The 24,042-nt window shown below is 41.0% G+C and overlaps 1 protein-coding gene across 1 annotated transcript in view; it reads right to left on the bottom strand.

Moving 5' to 3' along the window:
- Positions 1 to 24,042, bottom strand: part of LAMC1 (laminin subunit gamma 1) — a 116,588-nt gene that overhangs the window by 31,241 nt on the left and 61,305 nt on the right. Inside the window, exons 2-4 of the mRNA XM_023640693.2 lie at positions 6,978 to 7,282; positions 2,925 to 3,055; positions 1,470 to 1,636 (exon numbers count right to left, since the gene is read on the bottom strand). Coding sequence (XP_023496461.2) covers positions 1,470 to 1,636; positions 2,925 to 3,055; positions 6,978 to 7,282 — 603 coding nt within the window. The remainder of the gene's footprint in view (positions 1 to 1,469; positions 1,637 to 2,924; positions 3,056 to 6,977; positions 7,283 to 24,042) is intronic.

The following is a 24,042-nucleotide window of genomic DNA, read 5'->3' as shown; positions in this document are numbered from 1 at the left end:
TATAGTATTATGCTTGAAAACTTTTTAGAAACTTGGAATCACTGGCACCAAAAATTAGAGTTGTGTTAAGTAACTTTTATAGCTCCCTTTCCCTTCTTCATTAGCTATTTATTTACTTCTCTTCCCTCAAGCCTCCCAAGACTATCCCACGGTCAATGCAGCCCAGCCCCACCCAAATCATCTGGTGCTCTGAGACTATGAGGCAGAGCAATTCCCATGTCTACAGTGTCCTAATCCACAGCTAAAACAGATGCTGTGTCTCCCTCATCATCAGCTGGTAAGACAGAAGGAAGCTGTAATTTTTTTCTTCCCCGATCCCAGCATCCTGACATCCTGACAAAATATAACCACATCATTAAGCAGAATACCTTTCAAACACATGTGTACATTTATTTAGATGTCACATCTTAGGAGTATTTCATTCTTTTACCAACCATTATCATGTAGCTTCTAACACTGGATATTACAGTTCAGTAAAAGAATTAAAGAAGCTCAAGCAAGTACTTAGGAATGCAAGAGGAGGCTGTAAAATTTATCTGCAAATCTGAGATTTGCCAAGGGAAAAAGATGATTAAGAAAATCTGCTCCAGGCAGTTGTTGGAAATAGTCATGAGTCAAGATATCGGTCCTTTCTCAAGATTTCTGCCAATAATTCCTGCAAGTTCAGGGTCTTCTTTCTTATTCCCTTTATTCCCAAAAGAGTATGATAAGAAATATTTATAAGGACACAAGAAAATTATAACTCCTTTTAAAGTTTCTTATTATTAAGCCCTTGGCAAATCATGATTACATGGTTTCATGGTTCCTTTCTCCTGAGATTCCTTTCTTGAAATATACCAGGCCATTATGCAGGGATAAACAACATGTAACCTTTTTCATTCTACCCTTTCCTAGGAATACTGGCATCTACTCTTCCTCCCGGAGCCACTCTCCTCTGCATGGAGGGAAGGGGAGAATTCTCCCCACTGTGCTCTTTAGTGAGATAAGGGAAAAATAATTTTGAGAAATAACATTTTGAATGACGGTCTTAGTCTAGAACTCAACACACCTGACCCATGTTAATCAATGACTTTGGCTGCTTGAGTAAATGAGCATTGGTAGGAAGAAGAATATTTTAAAGGGCAAGAAAGACAAGACTAGAGAAACGGTATTTTGGAGAAGGCTACATTGGCCCAGTATTTGGATCTAAGTAAAGTTCCAAACCTTGAAGATGCTGCTCCCGCTCTGGTAGGTGTGTTCATAAAGGAAACACAAACCCAGCACAGTTTACATTTACAGCCAATCGCCCTCAGCTATGATTTTCCTCCAACGTGCATGCAGTTACTGTTCTACACTCTCAAATTATGGAAGCAGCACTGCCTTTCAGAATTTTCCTTTCAAAGGAGGAATAAAAAGAAGTCACCCATTCCTTCTTCCACCTCGGGAAGTCCTCAAGGCAATTTAACAGGCTGACACCAAGGGGCACTCACGCAGGCATTCGCTGGCACTCTCTGCAGTTGCCCTCCTCCATGGCCGGTCATTGAAGAAAGGAAGACACTTCTCACAGTCTACTCCGTAAGTATTATGCTTGCAATTACACACCAGCTTGTCGAATTCATTCTTCACACACTCGCTTGCATGTCCGTTACATTTACATCTAGGAAGAGAAGAGACGTTCACAAATATGAAACAGCTACAAAGTCCCAGAAATGGATGCCAAAAAATGATACACACAGAGAACTAAAAACAACCTCAGAACGTTTTTGAGTTTTACCATTCAAAACTGTAAACTGAGGAACTAATAAACAAGATTAAGAAATGGCTGTTTGAGTTTTATGTCTACATTTTATGTCTACAACTAAATCTATCATCTCCCCAAATCAGCTCATCTTCTTCATTTACTTTAATGGTACAACCATTCTCCTGATCACTAAACCTTAAAATCACCTTTGATTAAAGGCTTGATAATTCTTCCTTCACAATAAAATGCATCTCTATGTTGCTTTCCCTCCTACCGTTACCACCCTAATGTCAGGCGTTTGTCATCTAACACCTAGAACACAGAATCATAACAGGAATGTAAATTCTCTCGATCACACTCTACTTTCACCCTGTCCGCATATTAATCTTCCTAACCCACTGTTTTGATATCATGGCTCTACTCCAAAAAAGTACATAATTTCTCATTGGTTACAGTTTCCATTAATTTTCACTGAGCGTCAATTCCATACCAGGAACACTGCATACAAAAATAACATTTCTGCTCCTGAGACCTCATAGTCTAATACGTGGGAGGTAAGTCCAAGATTCTTAGCCTGCTGTCTAGTTTCTGGCCACCAAACTCTCTCTCTCTCTGGTTTACAACTCTACAGATTCATATAAGAGATTTTCTTTAAGTCAAGTAAGTTTATACTCTCTCAGGTCTAAACTTTTGCTCAAAACATGCCCACCCTCCTGCACCCAACCCAGACATCCTCCCTACTCATCCAAATCTTACCCATTCTTCAAGACCTGGCTCAGATCCCATCTGCTTCTCTAGTCCGACAGTTCGGTATCATTCTCTGACATATGGCATCTTTTCTAGTGCTGCTTGATCTTTTTATCTAAAACATGTGACTAGTAGCATTTAATTTTTCACATATTCATAAATCACCTGCCCCATTCATTTATAGGATCCTGGAGGGTTGGGTCCTTCTCAGTAGGTGAAGGTCAGTCTTACACTTCCTCAGTATCTTCATAGTGCCTACCATGGAGCTTTGCACTTAAACACTCAATAAGAATTCACTAAGTATGTTGATTTAACAAGGTTTTGGAAAACCTAATTACTTTGTTTCCAATAACGAGAAGGTCTAACAACATTATCAAAATAGTTGTAAACAAGTTGCTACACTCATTTCTAAACCAAAGCTTAATCACTTTCAAGGTTGATCTAATAGTTTACTTACCTACCACCTACAGCAAAATCAGAGATTGCATAATAATAGGACTTGAGGACTTTGGGGTCATTAAACACTTCATCTCCGAAAGTGTTCAGGCGATTGAGAGTTACTCTGATGTCAGTGGCAGTTACCCATTCCTGTCAAAAAAGAAAAACAGAAAAGACAGGTAAAGGGACTGGAGACGAAGACATAAATGTGACAAAATTTTGTAAACAGTTAATGTATCATTTAACTAATGTCCTCTTCTAGCATTAAATCTATTATAATACCCATGACTCATTTAATTTCCTGATATTTTTCTCTTTCTTGACTCTTCCCTTCTTTGACCTAAGTTGTTGCTTTACCGCTGAGTTCCCAAAAAGCAAGAATAATACTAGTTTCTTCACAAGGCTATTGAGAGGCTTAAACAAAATAGATTTTTAAATGCAGTACTCAATACACACGTCCCTTCTCTCCAGTCCGTATCTACACCCCAATCCAGTCAGAGATACCAGCAGAGAGTGCATGTAGCACCACATCTGTACTACATATGCTGGTCATTGCCTCCTCCTGGCCATTTTGTACCATCTCTCTCTCCCTCCAAACCCAAACCACTACTGGCAGATCTGGGAGACACATCCAAGTACAAAGTAAGATATCATTACACCGGCCTGGACCAATCAGATGCAGTCTTTGTTCATCAAGACCCTTCCCACAATGTCACCTCTCTGAGATGCCTTCCCAGACCACTCTATCTAAAATTGCTCCCTCCTCCTCAACTCCCTATTTCCCTTCCCTGTTATATTTATATTGTCTGTTTCCACCACCACCAGCAGCAGATTGTAAGCCCCACGAGGGCAGGAATTTTTCGTTTTGTCCATCACAATTTCCCTAGTGCTTAGCATACAGTAGGTGTTCAAATAACATCTGTTGACAAATGAACAAATTTGAAGAAATCACAATTGATCAATCTAGCAAGTGTACCATAATGGCAGGGGACAAGAATGAAGGTTATACAGTCCTTCCTTAGGTTTTATGAGATTTAAGCCCTTACAATAAATGCCCTTTCGTTGAGCTAATTTTAGACAGATGTTTACATCTGTGGTAGACTGTTACTGGAATGATCCCAATGAATCATGTCTGCCAGTGTCCACACCCTGTGGAGTCCCTTTCCACGCCAATTCTAGGCTTGGGCGTGTGACTTGCTTTGGCCCAGGGGACATAAGGAAGTGTGACACAAGCAGAGAGTTGATAAGCACTTGTGCACTGGGACTTTCCCTCTTGGACTATTTCCACCATCAAGTGAAGTCTAGTCTAGTCTCCTTGAGGACGTAAGGACCACAGAGAGAGAGAAACAGCTCCTTGCTGACCTGCCAGAGAGTGAGCCCAGGCCAACACAGAATCATGAGAAATCATTAAGTTTTGGAGTGGTGTCTTACACTTAACCACCCAAAGACACCATTTCCACTTTAAATCCTCTCCTGGGACTGCACATCAGAATCACCTACAGAGACGTAAGAACCAAGGGCAGAGCTGCAGGCATCGATGTTTTCTGAAGGCTCCTCATGAGACTGGGAGGCACGCCCCTGATTAAGAACCACTGCTTAAACCATGCCAAACACCTGGTGTATAGAACAACGTAACTCATAAAAGCTAATCTCCATGAAGCCTCCAAGTATAATTAGAAAGGAGAAGAGATGATGATTTCACTGTATCCAAACTTGGAACTCCAATAACAACTCCCACTCGGGGCCACAATGTTAGGAATCTTTCAGTCGTCCGTAATGTAAATAGCTAAACATATCTCTGTGTTTAATGCTTATTACATCTTCTACAGACTTCATCTTCATCAGCTCCCCTTGAATAAAAGCTTCTCAGGGCTGAATCTAAGCCATTTTTCCCCCAATAGGCACCTTAAAAAGAACAGCCTCTGGAGCTAGACTTTTCAGGTTTTGAATCCCAGTTCTGCCACTTAAAACTTTGTGATTTTGGGCAAGTTTTTTTTATCCTTTCTGGGCCTCTGATTCCTCATCTGTAAAACGGAGATGATAAAAGCACCTTATGGGTTATTTATGGGTACTGTGAAGGTTAAACGTGTTAATTTATCTAATAGATCTAAAGGGCTTAGAACAATGCTTGGCATACTATGGCACATTATAGTAAGTGCTATAGTAAATGCTAATTATTATAAATCAATACATACATAGTAATATTCATATACAATGAAACCAGGAAGGGTTTCCTCTCCCATCTGGGAGATCACACAGCATCTGTACAGATGCTTAGAGAGCAATGAGGTGAGAGGCCGACTCGCTCTCTCCTCATTGTCAGATCAGCTAAAAGTCAAATCAGTTAAACCTCCTTGGCAATTGGATATCAGAGCCAGAGCTCTTACATCCAGAGACACATAATTAGTGTTTTTGCATAACGGTAACAACTGACCAAATCTACAGCAGATGCCCATAGCATTTTTTTTAATCACCTTCAGTCTCCTAAGTTCCTACAGCATAAAAAGTAACAAGCACCAGAATTCCTATAGCTGAAGGAACTGCTTCAAGACAGGCTGACGAGGCCTACAGTTAGCAAAGGTGCCAGAAAACCACAGTCACCGCGTTACATCACGAGGCTTTTTCCTATTGTCTGTACTGTTGCCTCTCTAGGACAGTAAATACAATAGTTTGTGTAGGAAGAAACAAAGCCAGCAAATGTTTGCTAGGTGATCGACTTAAAGAGCGTTTGGAGATCACGTCTCTCCAGGCATTCAATCGCCTGCTTTTTCATCTATCAAAGTCAGCGATTCTTTCTGCCATTTATTTTGAACACATCTTATTGCCAACGCAAGAAATACTTTTCTGAAAGGCCTTTGCAAACATATTCACTGCTCACTATAACCTCAGAGTTTACCAAGATCAAGATTTATGATCTCCTAGCAACCTAGAGAAATACAATGGAAGGGAAGAACTGGACCCACAGAGAAATATACTCTCATCTTCTGCCAGTGTCCAAAACCATACAACCAAATTAGAAAAAGAGTCTTTAAACATAATAAATTCCAGAAAGAAAGAATGAGGAGACACAAAAGCATAAAACCTAGAAAAACTGGGGGATTCCCTACTGAGAAATCACAACAGCTTCTCATAAAATGTACACAGCACTTGCAAACCCACATTCAGTATTTCTTGTCTCAGTCAATTAACACAGGCTGTCCCCATTTAGAATGTTAACTTCAGCCATAGGATAGAAGCATCTCCAATTCTGTGTTAAGGTGCTGAGTATGGCATGAGGCTCGCCAGTCTCTCCATAATCAAACAGGCTGAATGTAAGAAAAGTTCACAGAAATATAAGCAATACAGAAAGATTCCATATTATGGTGTATAAGGAATATGCACACAGAATTAATGAGAAAAAAAGAAATCCTTAATTCTTTCTATTGTCAAATAGGGAAAAGTTTCTATCACAAAGCTTAAGCACTATACTAGGGGTACCCGGTTTATATAAATTTACATCCTGTTACAAATATCAGTGCTTTTAGGTGATGAAGAGTTTTCATAATGATTGGCAACGATGCCAGACAAACCCAATCAAAATTTCCTTGCACAATACTGCAGGAAGGTGGCGTTCTTAAATATCTTGCTTCAGTCATTCTCCCTTGCAAATTTTAAAAAAATAATTATTTTGTCAAATCAAAGAAGAAAGGATGCAAGAAAACTGGACAGATTAGTTCAAATACCCTCTTCAAAAGGTCAGAAGCAAAATGTTTCCACCTCAAGTACTGACGCTAAAGTTAAAACTGTTCAACTCTTTAAAAAATGTGTAAAGTATACATCCCAGAATACATTTGCAAGTGCATGAGAACATAAGAACAAACACCAACTAGGTAGCAGGAACAAAACTACTTCCTTCACTTATTAAGAGTTCACAGGAGAGCAGAACAGAATCCAGCTGTCTATCTTGCTGGAGCGGACTCTACTCCTACTCCTTACCTCAACAGTGGGACCAAAGATCCCCAGTACAACAATCTTCCTGCATCCTGTACATGGAAGCACTAACTGGCTCCCACGCCAACCTCCGGATGCCTACCTGCAGCACAGGGCTGTTGTCAAAGTTGTAGGCACTGGGCCTTCCTTCAAGGGTTGAAAAGGCCACGTTGCCCCCGGTGAGAGGGGAAATGTCACTGAATTCATCCGTGCACAAGGCCTGCTGCTCGTCCCCTCCTGTCCTGATGAAGCCACGGTTTGCCTTCGAGTAGGTGTTCTCGCAGGAGCCGCTGTAGTACTGGTAAGGAATCCAGGGCCCATCTTCCCGCGTGCGCTTGTAAATGGCAAAGCTCTCCGGGCGGCTGGTGTGGAACTTGAGGCGCACATATGTGATATCAAAGGCTTTTCCTGTGGAACAAATACATCAAAGGTCATATGGATGCAGCAAAAAAATACCCTCTATCCCCAGTTCACTTCGGAACTTGACAAAGAAAGAGGATATAAACCACCCTGTGCACACTAGACTAGGAAGGTTCCAGACCACACAGCACATTGGTTGCGTCCAATAGGCTATTCTAAACCTGGAAACAATGCACGTTTTTTCGCAGAAATGACAAGGTATGATTGTGTTCATAAGTTGGTTCATAAAAGCCTGTTTATCACATGCATTGCTGAAAGTTTGTTTGCTGTGAAAAATGGTAGCATCTATCAGTACCATACTTCCACTACTAAAGAAAAATAAAATTCAATTAAAAGGTGCATTTATTCTTAATGCTGGTGCTTCTGTAAAGGCTTAATTAAAGACAGAAAAGAAAATTGCTGACTTTCTAAATGGATCTTCTGGGTACTTTCAAGATTTTTAAAAACTCATTCTTTTTTTTTTGAGGAAGATTAGCACTGAGATAACATCTGCTGGCAATTCTCCTCTTTTTGTTGAGGCAGACTGGCCCTGAGCTAACATCCGTGCCCAACTTCCTCTACTTTATATGTGGAACGCCTGCCACAGCATGTCTTGCCAAGCAGTACCATGGCCGCACCCAGGATCCCAACCAGCAAACCCCGGGCTGCCGAAGCGGAACATGCAAACTTAACTGCTGCACCACTGGGCCAGCCCCTAAAAGCTCATTCTTTATTAACTCTAACATTACTTCTTGATGCAGAAAGAATATGATCAGCACTATTCTACTGATCTGACTGTATTTCTCAACTGGTCCAGATCTTAAAAGAGAGGTTTAATGAACTTGTCCCCTATATACTTGAAACGTACTCATGCACATACAATCCTGAACACAAAGGCATATGGCATGACAGAAAGAACACAGGACTGGGCATTTGTGAGACCTGAGCTCAGGTCCTGACTCCTTCAATCACCAGCTGTGTGATTTCTGCTCTGCCATTTTCCCCTCTGTAAAAATGAGGGTAATCCCTGAGCCTCCTACCTCAGGGTTGTTGGAAAGTCAAACTAAGATCTTACATATACTTGATTAACTGTAAAACTCTATACAAATATAAAGCATTATTATAATAGGGTTTAGAAGAAAATTCCTGAACTGGGATCCTGGATATGTTCATACAGAAGTGCCTGATTGTACCAGGAGCTACCTGGTACAGTTGCCAAAGAATATTATACAAATCCAGAGCTTCTACCTAGGATGCAGAACAACATTTGGCCTGGACACAGGTCATGCAAATATGGTTTATAACCCTCCTGTTAAAAGAATGCACATTTAACCTGTATCTCTTTTCTGTGTCAAAAATGTCAAGATGTCACTTTTGAATGAGGGCAAGGCTATAATACAGTTTCCACGGCGTTCCTGAGACTATCTAAAACATTCCAGAATGGTAAAACAATTTAGTTTTACTCAGGAGTAGGTGACCTGGGATGTTCGAAGGCTTACTCACTAATCTGTGGATCACAGATTACCCTTGCTTTTCCACTCTGTCTACATTTCTGACACCTCATTGTTCTTTAGCAACCCAACCTGCAGGAGACTGGATCAAAGGAGAGAAGATAAAGTGGGTCAGGGAAGCCTGTGTTCCAGACCAACCTCTGCACCACAAAGCCACACTCTAGAGAAAACGGGCACATGTGGTCACTCCCACTGCTGCCACAGACAAAGAGCAATGGGTGAAAGGACATTAAGAAAGCAACTTTGCTAGCATTAAACTTTGAAGCGGCCTAGCTTGCTGGTGCTGGCCTTACCTCACCAAGCCTCGTTTTCAGAGCTGTCTTTCTCATTCTAACCTACAGCCACAGTGGGAAGAGAAAAAGGGCTCTGTGGCAGTCTGTAAAGGAGGCTCCCACATCCCACACAACAAGACAGCCATGTGCATGCCCTCGGAGCTGTAGTCAACCCAGTAGGGGATACAGCCCACTGCAATGCCACGTGATGAGTGCTATGACAGGGGAAGTGCATAATGCTTTGGGAACATGGAGGAAAGTCCCCTAACCCAGATTTGAGAGGTCAAGAAACATTTTCTAAAGGAAGTGACATCTAAATCCAAGAGCTGAGGAATGCAGAGGAATTAGCTAAGCAAACAGGGATCAGTTGTCCAGGCAGATAAAACAGCATGCACGAAAGCCCAGAGGACACAGAGGATTGACCACTGGAGGAATTAGATTTGTGCAGTATGGCTAGTACTGAAGACAGTGGCTGAAGGTGAGCTAACTAGGAAGCAGAGCGTGCCAGGACTAAGGCCATGTTAAAGAGTAATTCCAACTTGACGGCAATGGCAAGCCATTGCAGGATTTATGTCAGGAAATACATGATCAGATTTGATTTTCAGAAACATCACTCTGGCCACTGTTTGGAGATTAGGTTGGAAGGGAAAGGACTAAAGGTGGAGAGACTAGTTAAGAAGATGTGGCAGAAATCCTGGAGATGACAGTGGCTGAACTAACAGGGATAGCTGGAATGGAGAGAAAGGAATGGACCTCGGTGAGACACCGGAAGCAGACGTCAATAGTAACTCAGTAACCGGAGGGTGATGGGGAACAGGAGCCACTGGAAAGCCTCCTCTTCTTTTACCCTGTTGACGTTCTGTTTCATTGTCAAAGCTTCTTTTATTAATTCCATAAGGTAGAAGGATTAAAAACAGCATTCAGTTTTCTGGTTTAAAAATAACTAAATGGAGAGTACTACCACCCACTGAAAAAGAGGAGGTTAAGCAGGATTGGAAGCAGGGGCAGGGGGTAGGAGAGGAAGATGAGCTCAATTGTGGATACACTAGTTTTGAGGTGTCTGCGGTCATCTAGACAAGAGGACAGGTCTAGTAGGGCATTAGATGTGAGTGGTGTTAAGGGCCAAGAGAGACATCTGAGTTAAATATATAGAACTAGGATTCATTAGCATGTAGACGGATAATGAAGATTTGGGTATGGTTGAGATCAACGAGGCAAGTGTGTTGAATGAGAAGGGAGCTGACTTTTGAGATCACGCTGAGGAGTGTCAACATTTCAAGCACAGAAAGGGGCCGGCCCCATGGCCGAGTGGTTAAGTTCGCACGCTCTGCTTCAGTGGCCCAGGGTTTCGCCAGTTCGGAACCTGGACGCAGATGTGGCACCGCTCATCAGGCCACACTGAGGTGGTGTCCCACATGCCACAACTAGAAGGACCCACAACTAAAATATACAACTATGTACTGGGGGGATTTGGGGAGAAAAAGCAGGAAAATAAATAAATAAATAAATCACAGACAGATGAGAGACAACAGAGGGGACTGTGGAGGCCAGAGGGAGGAGGGCAAGTAAAAGAGGACAAATGTCACGCAACCTTCTTGGCTTAAAACCTTCTTGGGTTTTAAGGAGGAAATCATCAATGGTGTTAAAATCTGCTGAGAGAGTCAAGTAAGATAAGGACTAAGAAGTACCCATTGGCTTTAAGTCACAAAGAGCTTGTTGCTGTGCTTAGCGAAAGCAGTCCCATGGGCAAGGATCATGATGGATTTGAGTTAAGAATGAATAGGAGATAGGAAAGTAGACACATGAGTGTAGTCAACCTGTTATGACATCTGGCTAAAGGGGAGGACAAAGAGAAGACGATAGTTGGAGGGTATATAGGGTCAAAGGAAGATTTTTCTCTTTCTGTCTTGTTTTTAGATAGGAGATACAAGGTTGTATTATATGCCGTTGTGCTTGAGTCAGCAGAGGGGGAAAGACTGAATGGGGAAGCAAGGCTGGGGAACCAGAATGCAATTCGGTGCTGGTGAAAGGAGTGGCTCCATACAGGAGGTAACCTGCATCCTTGCTTTCTATCTGGGCGCAAATGCAAGTGACTCTGTAGGTTTTAAAGGATAGAAGTTCAAAGAGTTCTAACTGTTGACTTCATTTTTTCTGTGCAGTAAAATCAAAGAGTACTTGCTAAGGGGTTGAGGGTAAAGCCAGTGGTGAGTGTTGGGTGGGAATATTCAAAGAGAGAATAGAAATTTCATAAGAGCCACTGTAGAGACTAGCAGAGAGAGCTGACTAGAGAAAAAGAAGGTTTGCTGGGCAGAGACGAGGCTGCTGGGAAGAGGGTGGGAGGGCATGCCTTTGTATGGACATCTTTGTGGAGGTGTGATTTTCTACAGCGGCACTTAGCGCCCCCTTTCCAGGTGCAATGAAAGGACAGTAAGACAAGGGAACTGAAGTTAGTTCAAGGAATTTGGAATCTAATCTGATTAAATAAGGAAGCAAATACACAAAATGGAGTGGAAGAGTCAAGGCTTGAGCTATCTGTGCTATCCGGAATTACCTGTAACCATGGATAATCAAGAACTGGAAAACTAAGGAGCTAGCGTTTACTCCATTAAACAGCTACAGTTGAGACCTACCACATGCATGCTCTCTCTCTCACCATAGTTTCCTACTCTTTATCTGTCCATCCTACTCAATTCACAATTGACAAAGTAAAATGATCTAGTTAAACGGTAGATGAAGAGAAAACAGGACCAGGCCTCCTATTCTCCAGTGCAATGACAGCTACTGTACCGTCTTCACACTCTTGAGAGCACGCAAAAGTAGACAGTATGACTTTAAGGTAAAGAAGCCAAGCCAAACAATTAAGAAAATCAGTAAGTACATGTCTGGAAAGTATTCCAGCAATGGTACAACTAGAACACCTTCCATTCCTCACCTCACGTTCACGCACAAGACGACTGACCATGGATATATACACACCCTCAAGAAAATATTTAGCTTCTGAATGTTCTACTGCCTCCCTCCAACCCCGCCACATTCTTTCCATAAACAAAGAGACTCAAGTGCAGATGTTCAGAATGAAGCACACAAAATTAACTAATACTTCCTGCTCTGAATCCTACAGTTCATGCTGGCTGAGGAAATAAGAGAAGGGAAGGGGGCTGCCTGAACAATGAGAATCCAGCCTTTGTTCATGAAGGGCCAAGTCAAGGAATTCTGCTTAAGCCTCCTACATAGTGAAGTATTTCTAATCTCTCTGAGTAGGGAAGAAACCCTTCCTGTCTTAGAATGGGATTCAAGTGCTGACCGCTGGAGAACAGAAATGCTTCTCTGTTATGTGCAGCTCAGAAGAATTCCATGACGATCCTGTGAAACAGCCTCCTTTACAGTGAAGTAATGAATGACAGTGGCCGCAAAGAATTTTACAAAACTTCAAATGCCCTTCCGTGGCCTGCATTAGATGAAGAAAACTTGTTCATTCTAAAGTATAAAGTTAGGAGTCACTGATTCACTATTGTTCTCAGGTGCTAACTCCTTAGAATCAGAAAACGACTGTTCTGGGGCCGGCCCTGTAGCCGAGTGGCTAAGCCTGCGCGCTCCGCCTCAGCGGCCCAGGGTTTCGCTGGTTCGAGTCCTGGGCGCAGACATGGTACTGCTCATCAGGCCATGCAGAGGTGGCATCCCACATGCCACAACTAGAAGGACCCACAACTAAAAATACACAACTATGTACCAGGGGACTTTGGGGAGAAAAAGGAAAAATGAAATCTTTAAAAAAAAAAAGAAAACGACTGTTCTTACAGTCAGACTATATGTTAGGAATATAGAACTTTAATAAGGTAGTAGTACATAAAGTCAGTTAGAGATGGTAGACGTTTAGGCTACTAAATGAGATTCTCCAAACGTTAACACAAACAGTAGTCACAGAAAGCAACTATTTGAAAATGTTTTTAATTTTGTTAGCATAACTGCTGGCTGAAATAAGAGTTCCCAGGACAACATGTACAGCTGCGTACCAGCTGTTATCGTTCCACCTCAGCAGACAGACTGTACAAATACGGCCTCACCAATCAAGATGACCCAGGGCCAAGTTAATGCTGAACGTGGGATCCTCAAGTAGACACAGACTGATGATCAGAAAGCATGAAGAGGAACAGTCAGGCACATACAGAATGTGTTGATGTGGTCTGGGTACATGGAGTCATTCCAACTGCTAGAAAACGCAGTCCTAATTGCCTGTTGAAAGGCTGGTTTCTATTGCCTAAAACTCATATTCAAAATACATTTTTAAAAACTTATTATTCCATTCCTTTCCCTTAAATTTCAGTGCTCCTTTTTTATGGCCATTCTCCTGTCAGTCAGCTAAATGCCAACAGTACAAGGAGACAACCCCAAAGGAAGCAGATCTAAATCAGCACAACTTATGAATGCGGACAAGTAAGCTTTACAGCTTTGTAAAAGTCATTTTTAATCAAATTTATTAAAACAGATACAATGGAATATACATGTGAGGAGGCCCTTTCAAATGTATAAACAAAAGTCTTCAATGGTTCAAAATTCCCACATACATGTAATAAGCCCTTCCTATCACACATGTGCCACTGTCATGACAGGAAGACATGCTGAGATGAGTAAGTGCTGGAACATGGAGAGCTTTAATTCCAAGCTGCCACAACAGAACAGAACAAAGCAGGTAGATAAACGAGAAGAAGTGAAGATAATCATTTTAGAATTTGTCAAAAAGCTACTAAAATTCTATACCAAAGGCTATTTATAAAATAACAGTGTGGCTATAACGGAGCTAAGGGGAAAACAAAAGTTTTGACATTGATTGGTATGATTTTGGGGAAGATAAATCCATAATCTCTTATGGAAACTAGATGTTTCCATAAAGTACCAAATTTAAAGTTTAAGCCAAAGAAGACAGCCCTGCTCTCTCCCCACCACTCCTGAAATGACCACTTGATGTTAATACTGAATAAGACCATGGCAGTAACCTAGTGTTGCAATCCTCAAAAAATAAAATTTCTGCTCATATTGCCCAACTGCAATATCCAAAATCGCCCTATCCTCTTCAGCAAATTGAAGGCTCAAAACTGATTTGGCTTAACACACTAATTAAATATGAGATCATCAGACAGCCATTATGCGAACAGAGAGAATTCTTAATTGAACACTAGAACATCAAACACTCTTAGAGGATAATTCCAAATAGGTGCAAATTACTGTTAGAGGCGCATGTTTTTTCCATTGTCAAAACATAAGAGAAATTTATCCCAATTTGTATATCTTTGTCATTTGATTTGAAACCTTCACCAGAAAAGATTCCAAAGCGAAATTCCAAGCCAAGTACTGGGCATATGCCTTATTAACCTAAACCTCAGGCTTACAAGACTCGATACCAGCCTTAATTCAGGCTAGTAGGTCACAAGCATGCCTGAAATCCTTGAGCCAAGTGAAAGGAATGAAGCCAGCATTTACTCCCACTCATCCAAGCCAAGGCAAAAAATTCACTCTGCTGAACAAGAGTCCTAACTACAAGGAAGTGACTGACACGTGGGATTTAATGGAGTCACATAAAGAAAGCAAAGAAGTTAACTAAAATACTAAGGGAATAAAAAAAAGAAGTAATGAAATATAAGCTGCATACGTAAAACCCATATTTTAAAAATGTCGAATTGTTAAAATACAAAAGGGAAAAAAGACACCACAATTTTATGGGAAGCTATTTCTTGTTCTTTGATATCCATATACTATTGAGCACTGGCTATATTTTGTCTTTTACTCATAATAGAAGAGTGAAGAATGATAAAATAGTGAGAAAATCTGGGGGGAAAAAGAGATTCTAATATACAGTTATAATGGTGCAATAATAGACTCAGATCAACTCTAGTAAATCCTCCTGACACACAGACAGTGTCACAGAAATTAACCAACAGTGTACTTTTATTCAACAACTATTTGCTAAGTGAATTTAAGTGAAAGTCCACCATGACAAGCGATTTAAAATAGCTAATCCTCCATTCTGCTACAAGGCCTTTTACTCTCCAGTTTCTTTAATTCCTAATTAACTTGGCCCCTTATTCCCCTAGATCATATACTATTTGCATCTGTTCTCAAGAGAAGAAATAACTACAACTACCTAAAATACCTTAAATACTAAAATGCCTTTCTCAGTTTTACAATTGCTTAATTTCTTACCAGCCACCCATTAGGTCAAGGTTAACAGCCATAACTAGTCTTGATAGTTGCAAGTCCAAATTCTTCCATTCATTCACAAATATTTATTGAGTACCTACTCTGTCACTGTTCTAGGCACTGGGACTACTGCAGAGAATAAGACAGACAAGGTCCCAACCTTGTAGGGCTTTCCAGTGCAGTAGGGAATGGGAGTGGGTAAGAGAGAGAGAAAAAGCAAAAATAAAAACACAAATTTTACATGTCAGATGATAAATGATGTGGTGATGAACAAAGTGGGGATAGAATGCACGGAGGAGTGCCATTTAATACAGCATCATCAGAGATGGCCTCACAGACATGGATACGGTGACATCTCAGGAGGATGCTAAGCAAGTGAAACAGACATGAGGGAAGAGCATTCGAGGAAGGACAAATGCAAACACCCTGAGGCAGGAGAATGCTGGCAAGTTCCAGGGAATGGTGAGGAGGCCAGCGCGGCTGAAGCAAGAGTGAACAAGAAGGAAAGTCTAGGGATGAGGTCAGAGAAGCTGAGGGCAAGGAGGAACTGCGGACCATGCAGCCTTATAGGCCACTCTGAATGAGACGAAAACCCAATGGAGGATTTTGCACAAGGGAGTAACATGATCTGACTAGTATTTTAAAAGGATCACTCTGGATGCTTTATTGACAAAAGACTATAGAGGGGACTAGAGGGAGATAAGAAGGCCAGTTAGGGGTTTCTTGCAATCATCCAGACACAAGATAATGGTGGCTTGGTCCAGGGTGGAAGCAGTGAGCAGTGAGCAGATTCTAACCATATTTTGAGGGTAGAGTGGGCCAGTTTTACTGATGGATTGGATTGGGGTGTAAGCTGTGGCTTAAGCAACTAGAAAGATGAAGCTGCCATTTACTAAGATAGTGAAAAATATGTGAGGAACAGGTGTGGGGATGGAGAGCAAGGAAACTGGGAGTTCAGTTCTGGATATTTACTTTGAGATGCTTATGAAAGATCTGAGTGGAGATATCAAGTCAGCAATGAAGATATACAAGTCTGGATTTCAGGGAGAGGTCCAAGCAGGAGAGAGAAACCTGGAAGCATGCAGACAGCATTGAAATCTAGGGGATTAGATGGAAACATCTAGGGAAGGGATATAGACAGAGGAGAGGAATGGATCTGGGTCTCGGGACATACTAACTTTCAGAGATGGGGGAGACAGGGAGGACCCAGCAGAGGAGAGATTCACAAGGTACAACCACTGAAGCAGAATCTATAGAGCAGAATCCCAGATGCCAAGTTTTAAAGAACTTTTCAAAAGGAAAACAATGATCAACTGAGTCAAATACTCCTGAAAGCCCGAGAAAGACGAAGACTGAGCATTGGCCACTGAATTTAACAACCTGGAGGTTACTGCTCATCTTGACAACTGGTTTGGTAGAATGATAGGGATTGAAGGTAGAGAATGTCGGGGGGCAGAGGGAGCAAAGATTGGAGACAGCTAATAAAGACAATTTTCTAAGTAATTTTGCTATAAAGAAATGAGGTGGCAGCCAGAGGGGAGAAGAGGGAGTTCAAGAAAAAACTGCTTAAGGTGGGAAGACAGTATGTGTTAAATCGATGGGAATGACCCAGTGTAGGAGTTGAATTTACACTGATAGTGAGGATCATCTCTGGTGGTGTAGATGGATTAGAGTGGGTAAAAGAGATCCACATTGGTCCACAGTAAAGTTCTTTGAGAGAGTCTTCCCAAAGATTTCCCTCAGATCCAGACTAAAAAGAATCATCTGGTACCCAAACGGCTTAAAGCCACAGGAGCACTGGAAGGTACCAGCCCAGGTCTAGGTTTCCTGCTAGAGTGGTTCCCATAATCTGGCCCATGACAGGGTACCAGATTGGTGGTCAGAATCACTTACAGAGCTTCTGGAAAAAACGCAAATTGTTGAGCCTCATACCCAAAAGTTCCGTTTTGGTAGATTCTGGGTAAGTTCCCCAAATACGAACTTTTAAAAGAACCCTATGGGGCTGGCCTGGTGGCACAGTGGTTAAGTTCACACGCTCTGCTTCAGCGGCCCAGGTTTCACAGGTTTGGATCCCAGGTGTGGACCTGTACACCACTCATCAAGGCATGCTGCAGCAGTGACCCACACACAAAACAGAGGAAGACTGGCACAGATGTTAGCTCAGGAACAATCTTCCTCAAACAGAAAAAAGAGGAAGACTGGCAATGGATGTTAGCTCAGGACCAATCTTCCTCATCAAGAAAAAAAAAAAAAAGGTTGGCCCAGTGGCTTAGTGGTTGAGTTCGTGTACTCTGCTCTGGCAGCCCAGAGTTCAAGGGTTCAGACATCCCAGGCACAGACCTTCACACTGCTCATCAAGCCATGCTGTGGTGGTGTCCCACATACAAAAGAGAGGAAGACTGGCAGGGATGTTAGCTCAGGGCCAATCTTCCTCACCAAAAACAAAAAAAAAAGAAGAAGAGGCCTAGGTGATTTTTATATACAATTATATTTGAGAAATATTGCCCTACTGTAAACACTTCTCTGTCTTGGTTCTCACCCTTTAAAGATTTAGGTAGGAAAAGTCTTTTGATCTTGGTGCTACACTGCAGAAGGAGCTTAGACACTCATGAGTGGTGACTTTGACTTTCACGTGTCACGTATTTCAAAATGAAATTAATTGTAAGTGTTAACTGTGCAGGTATGAGCAGTGAACCAGAATAATAGGAGTCCATCTTCTTTAAGACACATATAGGGGCCAGCCCCGTGGCCGAGTGGTTAAGTTCTCGCGCTCTGCTTTGGAGGCCCAGGGTTTTGCCAGTTCGAATCCTGGGCGTGGACATGGCACTGTTCATTAAGTCATGCTGAGGTGGCATCCCACATGCCACAACTAGAAGGACCCACAACTAAAAAAAGTACACAACTATGTACCAGGGGTCTTTGGGGAGAAAAAGGAAAAATAAAATCTTTAAAAGAAAAAAAAAAAAAAGACACATATAGATATTAAACTCTACAACCAAGGAGGCTTGGGGTAAGTGGGCCAGCTGAATTCACACTCCCCAATATTGTTCTCCATGCCAATTTCCTCTGTCATTGAACTTGAATCCTCAAGGCCCTATTTCCCAGGCAAGTAGAAATATACATTTGATTTTGAGAAAACTCAGCTACTGCCGGGGGTTTCACAATGCTGCTCTTTTCATGCAGATATTGGTCTGCATTCCCTGTAAACCAAATTCCCCATCCCCTATGGTTCCCATCCTTCCTTCCTCCTCCCAACAATGACTAATATTTAATCAAATGATGCAAGACCAACAGCAATTCTCAATGGCAAGGAACAAATCTGGAAGCAAAGAGTTAACTTCAGCTTCAATACACTCAAAAAGATAAGAAAACACTTTTTCTTCTTTGTCTAGAAGCCTAGACTTGTTTAATCCCAGTCTGTGTCCAGTAGTGTTGGTATCTTCAGAGAGGGTGTTACATCCTGTTGGTTAAAGACCAATGTAGAAATATTTACTTTTCAGAGAAGAAATTTCAGGTATTTAATTTAAAAATATATACAAGATATATATATAAATAAATATATATATATATATATATATATAAAAAAGTGGGCTAGAGCAAAGTAGGAGACATTCGTATCGGTATTAGAGAGAGGGAGAGGAGGAGGGGGAGAGAGGAGGCAAGGGAGAGGAAGAGGGAAGAGACTGAAGAATTACAGGAACACTGAAAAATCCAGACTTGATATTCTGGATTTTAAATTTTCTCACAACATTCACACCTGATCTACTTTCTTCTCATTTTAGAAATACTTTGCGGTATCGCTATGTATTTCTAGGTATTCCCATCTCCTTCCAGACTCAAGCCTTAGGACACACCTTTAGTAGTTTAGAATCTAAGGGTGGCGAACTAGAGCCCGAAGACCAAATCTAGCCCGCCACCTATTTTTGTAAATAAAGTTTTACTGAAACAAAGCCATGCTGGTTCATTTGCAATTTGTCTATGGCTGCTTTCTGTTACAAGAGCACAGCTGAGCAATGGTGAGAGAGGCTGCATGGCCTAAACTATTTACTATGTGGCCCTTTACAGAAAATATCTGCCAATCCTGATCTAAGAAATCAAAGACTATAAAAACAAAGATTTCTACTAAACCCTCTTCTACCTCTTTTCTGCAAGGTATACTGTTTTAAAATTTGATCCAAGGAAATCTGAATTTGTCCTCTATCGTCACAAAAATTACGGAAGGAGCAAGACATCTAATTCAGAAATTTTACAAAAGTAATAACAACTCAAATACATTTGATACCTAGAATTACTTATTTTATTATTTCATAGACTAAAACAACACTTCTTTTTCCCTGGTAAATGAACAGGCAAAAAGATTAGCAGTTAAAAGGTGAGAGGATAAAGATGTAATTCATTTCGAAAATCAAATCTGTAATAATAACCTTTAGCTCTTACACAGCCCACAAAAGTGAACCAGTTAAGCAGAAAGACAAGGAAAACGACACTGTTGGAAAAAGTAGCACCATTTTTCCGGTGGTGCCCCCTCTCAGACCCACCCAAGTGGAGATGTAATAAGCAGTAATAACAGTGAAAGGAGGGAACTGATTAGCCAACTCAAACAGCAATCAGAGCTAGGATAGTAGGAAAAATGACATGTTGAAAACTGCAAATAAAATAGAAAATTCGAGTAGACCTCATTTAGACCTCTGCAGGAACCTCCCTCCCTTGTCCTCTGGGTAGGAATTCAGTCCTACACACAGGCCTCCTTGTACTTCTGCTCTTCGGAGCGGATGGACAATCTACATCATGAAAATATTCTGCCAGCTGGCACTCTCTCCACAAGCGACTGATTGTGAGCAGATGCCTTCATAAGATAAGTATAAACGAATACGCCCCCTTCTTCATTTTTCATTCATCCACCCTCTTTGCAGAGGAAGGGAAATGCAAGCTTTACATACGATCCTTTAGAAACCAAAGTTTGTGATCTTCATGTCCCTTCATCTTTCATGGGCTGTGGGTGGACTTCTATTGCATTCCTGATTAAATTATGCCCCCTACCAAAAATCTAAGATGCATGCAATCTCCTTAGATTATTTGAAAGTAATCTCATATTCCTAGATGAAAGTGTCTGCTTATCTATTCTAATGACTTAAACACTGAATATTCTCTAGCACAGCCTCAATTTAGAACATTTGATAATCTACCACAACAAAGAATCAAAACTTCCAACCAGAAGTCAATCAAATTATTGGTGTATTTAGTGTTACAGATTAAATAGTTGCATGTAAATATGCTTTTTTCCTAGTTAAATCAACTTTCCTTTAATGTATATTATAATTTCAGAAACTTCTTTGCTTTAAATTTCTCTTCAATTAGAAAGTAGTAAAGAGTTTCAACGAAACTTTTTGTGATCACTCCCAAAACCGTTGTACAAATTATATATATACCACACGCAGTGAGGGGACGTGCAGGGCAAAGAGAAGATCATCTGACAAATTATTTACATAGCATACTTCAGGTAGGTCGGTCAGATTCCCAGTATTTCAAAAACTTGAGGCTTTCTTATCTGGTTTTTCTTCTACATTGAGAGCAAACATTTAGCAGTGATATCAGAAGAAATGTTCTTCAAATCCATCTTTCACCATATTTCAAACAGACAGTGCTGCAGTTCTCATCCACGGGAGTATTTCACATGCACCACAATGGGACCTGTTCTACCTTTGTATTTACATTCTGGAGAACAGCCAACGTCCTTCCTAGCTCTCTTTGATCTGATGCCAGAGACTTGGTATCCAACACCCCCCTAGAAGCAATTCCCTCGGGAGCTCCATGACTAAAGAGGAGTTGGCAAGGTGTTGGAAAATATTCTATAAACCCACCCTACATCATATCACTCCCCAGCCTGCGAATCTGTGCAGGTTACCTGATGGAGTGCAAACTCCTTAGGTTTGTTATTGCAAGGCACTCATTAGTCTGAACAACTGCGCTTCATTTCATGCCTACAAACCATATCCTAGAACTCCAATGTAAACTGAAACCTCTACTCCAGTCTTGCCAACTTTTTTATCCATATACCATTTCTCACTTCTAAGTCATTCTCTAGCCTTCACTCCTTCCAAATTCTACCCAGTTTTCCAGGATTAGTGCCACTGTCTCCATGACACTTCCAACTTGTACGATCAATTTACTTTTCAGAACACACAGCACCTACTATCCCAAACCACATAATTCAGTACTTGAGTATTTACTCCTTCGTGTATTTTCCCCCATGAGAGTTTAACTTATTCAAAAGCAAGGAATCTAAGCATACTTTTTGAGAATCCTCTACAATAGTATTTTTCAAGCTTTTCTAACCATGATACACAGTAAAAACGGCACAAAACACATTGCAACCCTGAACACACATACACAACTGAAACAAGTTTGATAAAACAATGCAATATTATCTATGATGCAATCTGACATTCTATTCTATTCTCCATTCCATTTGCTAAAAAATGCTAGTCACAGTTCACTACATTGATTTTATGACATTAGAGATTGTAGCTCACAACATGGAAGGCACTACTCTGCAATCCCTCAGGCACCGTCCTCGGTACGAAAACAGGTGCTCAATAAATATGTGTTTACTGGACTCACCTACTACACTCAACAGGTCAGAGTTCTACAATGAAACCATATTTTCTGGATACTGACAAAATTTAAGGTAATGCCTTTCAAGACCTCCTTCCAATTATTTTAAAAACAGGACAATATAAAAAACAACTTTTGTATGTGGCAGCTTTTAACAAGATCAAAAAAAAAAAACCCCAACCCAACCTTTTCCTAAAGCTAACAGGCAAAAATTCCATTCATCAACATGGCATCCCTAAGAGGGCCAGAAGCCATCAATTCTGCCTGAACTAATCTTTCCAAAGAAGTTCTTTTTTGCAGCTCTGGTTCCAGAAGAACTTCAGCCATGAGTATGTGATAAGCCTTCAGGGTAGTAGCAAGGATTTCCTGTCTGTGGAGTAGATGGACTGATGCCCAGTGATGGGGGTTAGATTTCTACTAAGGAGACGACATTGGTATATTTATTGGGAAACTCAGTCCTCAATGTCTCATGTCATGGCACTTTTTTCAATGGATTATCAGTACTTGGAATTATCTCACTTATTTTTAGCATGCTTGTTTATATCCTCTCCCACCGCCCCCGCAACACACACAAACGAGAGTAAGTTTTTGAAGACCAAGACTCTTGTCTGGTCCCCTGTAACCCTTTCACTTTGAGGTACATTTTTGTTGTTGCCTGTTAAAGGGAGAGAAGTGTCTGGTTTGTAACAAAAGCACCAACCCAAGTGGAGAATGATCTAGGTAAGTCGGGTTTGATGTTTGGTTCGTTCATTCACTGATTCATTCGCTCATTTGTTTTGGAAAAATATGCTAAAACTTACTGCATGTCAGGCAGTTGGTTAGGCACTAAAGATACAAAGATGAAATAAGATTCAGTCCTTGCCCTAAAGAAATTCCATACAATATATAAGGGAAGACACAAATAATTGAAATGCAAAGTGACGGAAGTACTGCACTAGGGGTAAGGAGCAACCATAAATCTGTTTCTCATCCATAAAATAGTTTTGACAAGATGAACTTTAACGTCCAGATCCAAAAAGCTTCATTCTACAATCTTGTGTCAGCAACAGTTCTAAGGAGGAGGTGCTAAAAGGCCATAGGAACCAATTTCACAAAGACAAACGACATCAGAGACTGAAATATCAGCTGGTTTCCAATTAACTTCAGTTCTATATAGACTTTAATAATTTTCTGAACCTATACTATGCTCTTGCCCATATTCCGTGCTCGGTCAAGTCCTATATTCCCAGCTGCCAGTGAGCTAATATTGAATAATCTGCAAAAGATAGAAATTAAGGTTCCTTTTTTTTTTTTTTTAAAGATTGGCCCTGAGCCAACATCTTTTGCCAATCTTCCTCTTTTTTCTTCTCCCCAAAGCCCCCCGAGTACATAGTTGTATATTCTAGTTGTAGGTCCTTCTAGCTGTGGCATGTGGGATACTGCCTCAACATGGCTTGATGAGTGGTGCGAGGTCCACACCCAGGATCCAAACCGGTGAAACCCTGGGCCACTGAAGCGGAGTGCGTGAATTTAACCACTCGGCCACGGGGCCGGCCCCTAAGGTTCCATTTTTAAGGTTAAAACGTTTCTAATGACTGAGCACAGAGTTCTCAAATAGTTGCTTCCATCTTTGGATGAGAAAAAGATAACTCTTGGTTTCTGTGTCCACAAAAGATGAAGTTATTCAGTCTCCAGGTTCTGAACAAATTATCAAATGTCTCCATCCAGATCTAGCCATGAGGGACAAGTGACATGTAATGTTTTAGAATAAGTTTCTCATAGCAAGAAAGAATGGATTTTCTGCTCTTGCTTCTCTCACTTGAAAAAGTAAATGTCTGGATCCCTTTGAAAATTAGCCCAATCTACGAAACAGTGGAACTAAACTGAACTCCCACGACTACTTGGCTCATGCATTCTTCCACAAGTTTGAAACAAAGACCCCATTGACTTATGCATGTAGGCGGATTAGAATTGCAATGCAGCCATGTAGCACATTACCGCACAGTGATTCCACCCTGATAAGTCAAGGGAGCCTTCTCTAGATTTCTCTCTCTGTTCTCCTTCTTTCCACAGCAATACAATCTCAAATACACCACATAACATAGATGTGTAATTTAGCATAAAATAGGCCTGTCTATATGTTTTAAATAGATACAGGCATTACATTTTTTAATTTGTCTGCTTATACTTAGTGCTG

This window comes from Equus caballus, chromosome 5 (assembly GCF_041296265.1).
Source record: "Equus caballus isolate H_3958 breed thoroughbred chromosome 5, TB-T2T, whole genome shotgun sequence".
In the NCBI taxonomy this organism is placed as follows: domain Eukaryota; kingdom Metazoa; phylum Chordata; class Mammalia; order Perissodactyla; family Equidae; genus Equus; species Equus caballus.
This window is presented reverse-complemented; position numbering and strand designations above follow the sequence as displayed.